Source organism: Rattus norvegicus, chromosome 1 (genome assembly GCF_036323735.1).
Source record: "Rattus norvegicus strain BN/NHsdMcwi chromosome 1, GRCr8, whole genome shotgun sequence".
In the NCBI taxonomy this organism is placed as follows: Eukaryota; Metazoa; Chordata; class Mammalia; order Rodentia; family Muridae; genus Rattus; species Rattus norvegicus.
The window spans coordinates 10,765,654-10,775,332 of NC_086019.1; the positions used below are offsets into that span (position 1 = coordinate 10,765,654).

The 9,679-nt window shown below is 44.4% G+C and overlaps 1 protein-coding gene across 5 annotated transcripts in view; it reads right to left on the minus strand.

The window, feature by feature from the left end:
- Adgrg6 (adhesion G protein-coupled receptor G6) overlaps positions 1–9,032 on the minus strand; it is a 141,682-nt gene extending 132,650 nt beyond the window's left edge. For 4 of the 5 annotated variants that reach the window (XM_063261282.1, XM_218313.11, XM_017589821.3 and 1 more), the window contains exon 1: positions 8,162–9,032. In XM_063261282.1, coding sequence (XP_063117352.1) covers positions 8,162–8,171 — 10 coding nt within the window. In that variant the 5' untranslated portion in view covers positions 8,172–9,032. The remainder of the gene's footprint in view (positions 1–8,161) is intronic. The other variant, NM_001427850.1, reaches the window with a different exon arrangement.
- Positions 9,033–9,679: the final 647 nt, after the last annotated feature.

The following is a 9,679-nucleotide window of genomic DNA, read 5'->3' on the forward strand; positions in this document are numbered from 1 at the left end:
GAGAGAGAGAGAGAATATGAGTGGTATCTGCCTCTATTGAATTGCATAGGAAGCAGCACATGGGGAAGGAATGGGATACTTTTCAGAAATCTTTAGCAGAGTTTTAAAAGGGATTAAGTCACCGGCCCCAACCAATCCCATTTGACCCAGCCACCAAAAACCATGGTTTATCAACCATAATATCCATAAATGGTTGCTTTCAACCTCTACAGTTGAAAGATTTTAGGAAGCTGCTTTTAACCTCTGTATCTGCTGCCTTCAGCAGATGATTGACATGCACTGTTCTGAGCTGGGGTATAGAGGAGTCCGAAATCTATAATCTCAGCTAGACACTGGCTTAGGGTGTGAAAGCTAACTACAAGGGAAAGCCAAGGCAAGTAAGGAAGGTTGTTACATCATTCTCTAAAAGGCAGGCTAAACAAACAGGCTGAGTACATGGTAGGATGGTTGTCCTAAGTCTCACATGACCTCAAAGTGTATTACTAACTCTGGCTGTGAGGTCCAGCAAAAGTCCTTAGAATGGAAGGGGTGTTTTCAGAATATTGCGTCACCACATACTTGCTTATGCCTTCCTTACAAGACTATATATGGCAGGTACGTCTTAATAAGATGAGTAAATATTCAAATAATTCTACAAATAAATCATTGTAAAACTAGGGCTGGGTGTGGTGGCACACGCCTCTAACCCCAGCAATCAGGAGCCAGATACTGGCAGATCTCTGTGAGTTCAAAGACAGGCTGTTCTACAGAGCGAGTTCCAGGACAGCCAGGGCACTGAGAAATCTTGTCCCAAAAAAATTAAGAAAGAAAAAAGAAAAGAAGAGAAAAAGAAAGAAAGAAGGAAGGAAAAGAGAGAGGGGGTAAGATTTCAACTTTAGCCTCTTCAGCATCACCAGACATGGATATCTATGTTATTCACCCTGTATTGTTTTAAATCATAATAACATTTTTTTCATGTTATAGCATCCGTTATCAAAAGGCAATATTTAAAATAAAATAAAATTAGTCTTCCTTTCCCAAAATGTCGCACAGGAGCACTAACATGCCAAAAAGTTGAATCCATTGTGTGTACTAATACCTATCGGTGTTTTCAAATGGCTATTATTCACCCAGTGGTTCAGAAACTAGTAAGGAATGTTAGATACAGGTGAACCATTAGATCTTTGCGTATAATGTGTTATCTTTCCCCGTTTTTTAAATTACACTCACGTATTGTGTGTTTGTGCGTGCCTGGACATGTGTGCATGTAGAAGCTAGACGACAGCTCCTGGGAGTGACTTTCCTCCTTTTGTTGTGTGGGCTTCCAGGATCAAACTCTTGAGTCATCAGGTTTGGTGTCAAGTGCCTTTACCTTGTTGACAACCCATACTGCTGGACAACAGTGTCATCTCTAATTTGAAAAAAAATGTATTTATTAATGATTTAGAATGGCATCATGTCATCGTGGCTCACAACAGGTTTCCTCGAGCCAGCATCACTGAAACAGGCCAGACTGCAGAGGATGTGATAAGGACAGAAGCCGTTTGCTCACAGGGGCCGTAAAAGGGCCAGACTGAGCAGATGCAAGGGTAGGTACACTACAGCAATGGGTAGAAATCAGCAAGTCCTAACACTCACAAATGACAGTAAAGCTGCAATCAATCCCTGCTGGAAAGTAACTTTATTTCCAAAGGAACAACAAACTATACCTTCTTAAAGTCCAAAGTCTGCTTACACGGGTACTGTGTTTAACAGTGAATGGGAAGCCAGGAAAACCCTCAACTGAGAAAACATACACAAAGGGATTCCTATCCTTGCCTTAAGAACACACATTGAATCATTATTTTTTTTCCGCGATGATGTCGTATCAAAGAAAACACGGATTACAGTAAAACAGGTCTGAGTTTGCTCCCTAAGACCTACACAATCCCAAAATTCTATTGTTGTGTCTACGGGTCACCTATAAAGTCAGGTACTGCAGTGTACCTAGCCCTAGAGACACTTACATCTTCAAAATAGGATGATGTCTTCAAAGGTCAGTACCTGATACCTCACAATCGTTCCGTAAGTAACCGCTGTTATAATTACCACACTCCTTGGCATGCTAATGTGCGTGTTCATTCTATCTGCTCTACAAGAAAAAGGAAGACACTTGAACAATAACAGACAACAGGCTTAATCTCTTATGCCGATAGATATCCTTCAAGTGAACGTAGAGTCATTTGTGGGATCACTGGGGAAGATGACAAGCTACCTCATGTCTGCTCTGAATGACTAGATGCCATATAGTGCCTAAAGTTCCTATCACAGTCTTGTACTCCACATTCTACAAGTTCCAACCACAGGCAGCTGTCTGTTTGGAATTTCTAAACTCAGACAAGATTAAGAGGATTTGGGGGGGCAGGCATAGAACACATGTTTGCATATATCTTCACCCAATATTTTTGAAGCTAAAAGCAGCTACCCATTACCAGGAACATGTTTGAGTAAATAATGACACTAATAATAATGGGTATGGACTCTGGGATGGCCAGGACTTATTCTGTCCTGTTCCTCTGTTAAGCATATGATTTGGTGGACAGGCACTTTCTACTGTGAGCCTTGTTGCTTTTCTGTAAATGGGCTCCTACCACCCAAAGAGAACTTCTACCTCTAGCTCAGTCGGCCGGCCGGAGTTTTCACAAAAGGCAGCTAGATGGTCTGCCACAGGGAAGGTCGCTTATTTGGAAGAATTGGGCCTGTTTCCTATTGACGTTCTATGAATGAGTTGTTCCCTGTTCATGCTGGGGATGAATTAATTGGCTGTGCTTCTAAAACAAAAGAACAAGTACGTATTCAAAGAAGCTTCGAGAGCTGGACATTCGAAAGGTGATGAACTGCTTATGGCTTTCACAGAAGAAACTGAGGTTCAGAAAAATGGAAAAGAACAGAGATGGCCGCCAGCCTTCCTAAGACTGGCATGCCAGCCATCTAGCTTCCTACTCTGTGTGGCATGCAGTGGCTCTCCTCCACCATCAGTATGTGAGCAGCGTCACTCTCTCTTAAGCTCACACATGCTCTCAAACAGGATGCTAGACACTGCTCATTTTTCAGGCAACTTCTCCTCTGCTATAAAAAGCTCTGATGTTTAGCGGCTCCATAACTGATCCTTGAGTTCTTTTAGCGAGCTGGCCTGCAGTCCTATCAAGCAATAGCTGCAAATGAAGACCAGGGCTTGCCACATTCCAAGACTGAAGACTCCACAACCCAGACACAAAAGTAGCCAGGACAGTGCAAGTGCTCGTAGCCAAACATAAACCATAGGACAAGCTGACTTCCATTGACTTTACTGTTTAGTAAAGAACAGAAACAAATAAATTAGGAAAAGAACTGGGGGAAGGAAATCACTGTGGGTCTTCTCAAGGGATCACTTAGCAAAAAATACATCCCTGAAATGTTAACGACTTTCTCAGGAGAATGGAAAAAAAATCCCAAGTACGGTTACTAAGGTTCTAAACAGAAACTTCAACTTGATGGAGTTTTGATCAAGGTCTCAAAGTTCGAGCAAAGGGAAGAGAGGCACTTTTCAAAGATTTACTTTTGTTTTTATTCACGTGTATGTGTTTTGGTGTGCATATTCCAGGCGCATATGCGTATTCATAGAGGTCAGAAGAGGGTGTGTGTGTTGGATCGCCTGGAACTGGAGTTACAGGTGATTGCTAGGCACCGGATGCGGTTGATGGAATCAACTCTGGTCCTCTGAAAGAACAGCAAGTGCTCTAAAGCACGAAGCCATCTCTCTAGACCTCAGAAACTTATTTTAAAGGAAAATCAGTTCATAGCCTTATGTAATTTGGGAAAGACTCTTTTTCATTATTCAGGCAAACCTGTTGTCTCACAGGTGAGAATGTAAGAGATTAAACTATCTGCCCAGCTTTCATGATGAGCTGTAAGCCTCAAATCATTTGTGTTCCCTGGCTTCCAATGCAGCTGTCCTTTTAGAGGAGCGGATTGCCTTTATCAAAACCTGTATCAAATCAATAGGCTACAAAATACCATATGTTTGAGCCTCACTTTGGAAAGCTTTGAGGAAAAACACATTTCACGGGGATGTTAACAGGATATTAGTTGTGCTAACATCAACATGATTTCACTTCCTCGAACATATCCCTACTCTGTTTCTCTGGTAAATCTTTTCACAAAGTGCTTTGGGAGTGACAGAGAACAGCTTGGGATTCTATGGGGATAAAAGAACAGTAATTTAACATATTCAAGCCTGCTTATAATAGCATTTCTTCCATCAGTGAAAGACCATGTTCCTGAGACTAAGCTAATGCATAAAGGAGAGAAAGTGCTATCCCGTTACTGAAGTGAGACCCCTTCATTAAGTTGGCTTCACCCACACCACTACTAAAGTCTCACTGCTCGGCTCTTCACAAAGCTTGGCTTACTTAAACAAGAATATGCATGACTGGCTCATACCGTGATGTCACCTTGAGAATTTACACAAATGCTGTACACACACACACACACACACACACACACACACATGCGCGCGAACACAGGAACACACACAGGAGCATACACACACACACACACAGGAACACACAGACCCACACACACACACACATATACACACAGGAACACACAGGAACACACAAACACACACACGAACACACAGACACACACACGCACATGAATGCATACACACGCATAGGCACTGTGTGAACTGGAAGAGATAGCTGTAATTTTTGCTCTATAGTTCTGTAAAATATTCTTAATAGAAATTAGTCAGTGGATATATAGGGCATTGTCATATTTTTTTACAAATATACTTGAATCTACAGTTATCTTTAAATTTTCAGTGAAACATTAAAACTTTGATATGTGCAACTTGATTTCAGAAAATTCTCTGAAAAAGACAAAATTGTAGGGTAGGTGCATGCATGGGATGACTAAAACAAATGATGTTGGATAACTTTTACAATGTATGACTAATGGTTATAACACATAACCTTTGGGAAAAGAATACTCAATTGTTCCTTGCACTTTAAGAAAGAGAGAGAGAGAGAGAGAGAGAGAGAGAGAGAGAGAGAGAGAGAGAGAGAGAAACAGGAGAGCACTTTTCTGTAGGTATCCTTGGAGGCCAGAAGAGGATGTTGGACCCCTAGAGCAGCAGTCACTTGAGGGCTGTGAACTGAGCTTCTGAGCTCTTTGAGAGCGACAAGGCCATCTCTCCAATCTCCTGTGAGTTTCCTTTATATCCGTTCAAATTTCTTGTAGGTTTACAATTATTAAAATAAAACAAACAAAAAACCCCTTAAATGCACCCAAAATATGCACTGGGGTCTATCACTGCTGTCGCCCGTGCTGGCTGGTGTCACCCGTGCTGGTGAGTGGCACTGCTTTGATCACTGTCAGCTGACAGAAGTGTCTCTCTTGGATTTCCTGTATTTGGATTGGCAAGATCAAGTCATATACATACTTTTCTATTACAGTATAAATATTTTTCCTTCTGGTTGTGTATTTTTTTTTAATCAATGCTTTCATAAACATGCAAGCTTTCGTTGTATCGGCTGCCTTTCAAATTATCTTGAAAGGCATTCCAAAGAATTGCACTCCAAGGGAAAGGAAGATTAAGATGACCCAGGTAGCTGTACTCTTTAGACTGGAATTCTTAGTTGGAATTGGTACAGCCTTTAAATGTCATCATTTTCACCAAGCAGTAGACATCACAATGTCCTCTAGCTTTGACAAGGTAATGATGTCATCCAACTAGGCCGGAACATGGAAATATACATCTTGCCACAAATATTACACACTTTCTGTTTAGTCTGAATACTAGATGGCCTCTAGAAGCGTCTAACGTCTTTCATCAGAAATGTAAATTCTATATACTATGTGGACAGTTAGAAACAAGACTGGGTCTAAAGACATTATCATCAGTTGATTTTTTAAACATATAAATGACATTTCTCTCTAATCATTATTTCCAGAAATCAGCATGACACTTCACTTAGGCAGTAACAAATACGCGCCTCTAAAACTTCCCATAAGCCAGCAGACAATAGCCTCATTCACCATTCACATTGGAAAGACACAGTGTCATGTAACTTATATAAGCCATAAATGGAACAGTATCTTCCTGCAATGGGAGACCAACAAAGGCCAGCCTTCCTAAATCTACCGAATTTCCCAGAGAATGAAAAAACACGCAGTTGTTATGACTCCTAAATATATTTATGAAGTCTGTAATTTTAAACCACGAGTGTAACAATATACAAATTTGTTCTAAAAGAGGACGAGACCCTTAATTAACCTGTGTATTTTTATTTACTGAAATTAAAATTTGGAAAATATGGTTTGTTCCTCATTTCAACATTTTTAACAAAATAATAGAAATATTTACCTTGGGTAGATTGGCATTATCTCCATGTGTTCTAACTTGCCCACTGGCTAAAAAGGGTTAAAACATCTCAAACCACTGCACAGAAAATACACATAACCATTTTTGAAAGACACAAAAAAAAATCTCCACCAAAAGAATTTGGTAAAGAAATTTAAATCAAGGGTAAAAGTCTTAGATGACTGCTGACTTGTGATTCAACCTGAGAAGACATAAATTTAATCACACCAAATTCAAATGGATTAGGTAATTTAATTGCATTATCAAGAAAGTGTTATTGTTACTGGTTGATCGATTTCCTGTGTGTGTGTGTGTGTGTGTGTGTGTGTGTGTGTGTGTGTGTGTGCATGCATGTGCGCACACACACGCGTGTGGGCAGGCATGCCTGCTTTCAATCCCATGACCTCTCCACATCCAGGGAAGCTGCCTAAATACTAAATATCTCCTTTGAAAAGTCAGGGTATTTGCAGGAAAAACTGAAGTTGGAAACAAACTTAGCCGTCATTCCAAACCTGTTGCCTGCATAGGAGAACGAGTCTTATGTTACAAGGCTGGCTGTAACCCAAGACAAATGCTTACAAGTTATCCATTCGTCCATTCCACTGGCATAAGCAAAACTGTAAAAGTCACAGGTGTGGCATTGCTTCACATGGAGTTTTAATACAAATATAAGTGGTATTCATTACAAGGCACAGGGAAGAGATCAGAGCTACAGCATGGAGGGCGTGGTTGGTATGCTCTATTCTGTTTCCTACCTTAAAAAAAAAAAAAAGCCTTTGGGGATGCGGACAGGACAGAGCAGCGAAGAGGAATAAACACCGAAGACCCTGGGTGCTAACCTGGAAGAGGAAATCGAAGCGGAAATAAGTAAGGATGGAGTAATGGAATGAGGGAAGGATCAATTTGCTATCACTGCTCAACAAGTTAGTGGAAGTGGGTTAAAAGTCTGTGGGCCCAGGAATAAAGCAAATGGCCGAGGGGGGGGTGGGGGGGAGAATACGGTGTGAGAAAAGGTAACGTTTAAGTTGACCGCAAAGGTAAAGTGACCCATCTGAGAACCATCAACCAGTGTGGCAGGCCAGGAGGTACGTGAGGACACTCTTTCACCAAGTCCCTCTGAGCCACCCCACAACTTGACAACTTGGATGGCAACTCCATCTAGGAAAAGCCTTCACTCTTTTTCTGACCATCCTTACCCTCTCCTCCATGCCTCCTACTGGTAATTCTACAGGAAGCCCTCATCACATTCCTTAATTACTTTTTAATAAACACTGTATATTAGAACGTTTTTCTGAGCTCTTCAAAGAAACGAGCGCGAGGTGGGAGGTTACAAGTGGATAAAAACTCATTTAAATATCTAGAGCTCTGAGAACTACTTCTCCAGGCAAAGGTGACAGCGGAAAGCCAATCTCTGGATCAGCAGAACCTTTCCCCAGCTGTTGATCCGGGCAGTGCTGGCTTGCCAGGACCAGAACCCTGCAAGCCGCTACACTGTGAGCTCCTCCTTGTTTAATCTGAATCAAAACCACGTTTTCCCCCATACTTGAAGCCCTGCCGTTCTTATTCTTTCCACTGCGCGAAAGTGAGGTTTACCTCTCTCAAGAGGAGAAAGGGGGAAAGAAAGCTGCACACACATGCCCGGGCTCCGTTTGGGCAATACCCACACCCGGGTGCCTCGAGGAGGCACACAGAAGCTTCTGTTACTGCAGTTGGTACCTTTCTGGGAAGCGCTGCGCTATAGGGGTGAAGGGGACACAGATGGAGATGCGATGGGCTCCGAGCTGGGAGGCGACTTACATGCTCGCATTACCGCATGGAGGTTCCCAGAGGCCGCACGCTCATCCTCCAGCGCTCCTCTGCCGTGCTGTCCGTGAGCTCCACCGAAGGGGACCGGGGCTTTCGGGACCGCGCCCCGCAGGACCCTTCGTCACGCCCTTTCTGGAGAGTTCATAGGGTTTCCTGGCAGCTGCTCGTCCTCTGCGCGCGGGGCGGCGCAAGGTGGACCCCGGGCGCGCGCCGCGGAGTTCAAGAGTAGGTCCCGCGCGCAGGGGCGCGGCTGACGGCGGCAGGTTCCGCCCGGCGGAGAACTTTCCCAAGAGTTGGGACGAAGGGTTCCGGCGAGCGGGTGGCGGCTGATCCCGGCCCGCGGGATTGGAGAGGCTGAGATCACCAGGCTCCGGAGCCTGCGGCAAGGCGCAGCGCCGTTCCGGCCTCAGTTTACCCCTGAGGCTCAGGTGCGGCTCGGCGCGCCGCCCCCCCCGGGTGGCCCGGGCTCTAGGCGATCGGAGGACAGAGGACCGTCCTGCCAGAGCAGCTGCCCCACCCAGGGCCGGCCACCCGAAGGCAGAGGCAAAGGGAAAAGTCGCCACGCGGGGCGGGACCGGCGCGGGCGGCAGGGTTGGGAGCCTGGCGTAGAGCCAGGCGCAGCTCCGGGGAGGGGACCCCGCTGACCCTGAGGTCACCCGTCGGCTGCGAGCACAGAAACCCGTAGAGGTTGGGTAAAGAGCTTGGAACGTAGGCGGGCCAGTGGGCATTTGTTCTGCCCGCTGCCAAGCACCCGGGCTGTCCCTTACTTTTCCCTTCCTTAGCTCTTCCTTTCCCCGTCCCCTCAATTTCCCTCGAGGGGAGAGGGCTAACGGGAGGTGAAGAGAGAGAGAGAGAGAGAGAGAGAGAGAGAGAGAGAGAGAGAGAGAGAGAGAGAGAAGAGAAGAGAAGATAAAAGGAAAGAAGAAGGAAAGGGAAAGGAGAGAGGGGTGAGGAGAAGTTAATGGGGTAGGGTGGAGGAGGGCTGGAGAGGTTTGGGGCGATTTATTTTTCTTTTCTGTTTGAGCGGGATTAATTTGCCAATGCAAATGCAGCCGCTCACTTGGGAGAGTCAAGACAGCCATGCGACGCTTCTGCTGAGAAGCTGCTTTGCAGGGGGATGTAGGCACACCCACTTTCTAAAATAACTCTGAAGCACTCAGGCCGAGGGTCCCTGAGCTCTGTTCACATAGTGCTAGGGGCAGCGGCTTTTCCAGACTTGATGCCCTTCGGAGTCAAGTAGTCCGGCTTTCGTTGTAGACGGATACATATAAAAGCCATAAAAGTATATTAACCCTGATTGGCTAGTGGTAGAGAAGGACTGGGGTAGGAGGGAAAGAGGTAAAACAGGACTGAGGACAGATAGTTTCAAGCAAAAGAAAGAGGAAGCTGGAAAGCCTCCAGCAATCTAGACTACTTCTGGCCCAGCGTGTGTTCTTGTGATTTTTATCAGTATTTATTTTAACGTTAAAAAAAAAAGAAGAAGAACAGTAGAATTAATAGAGGCTTAAA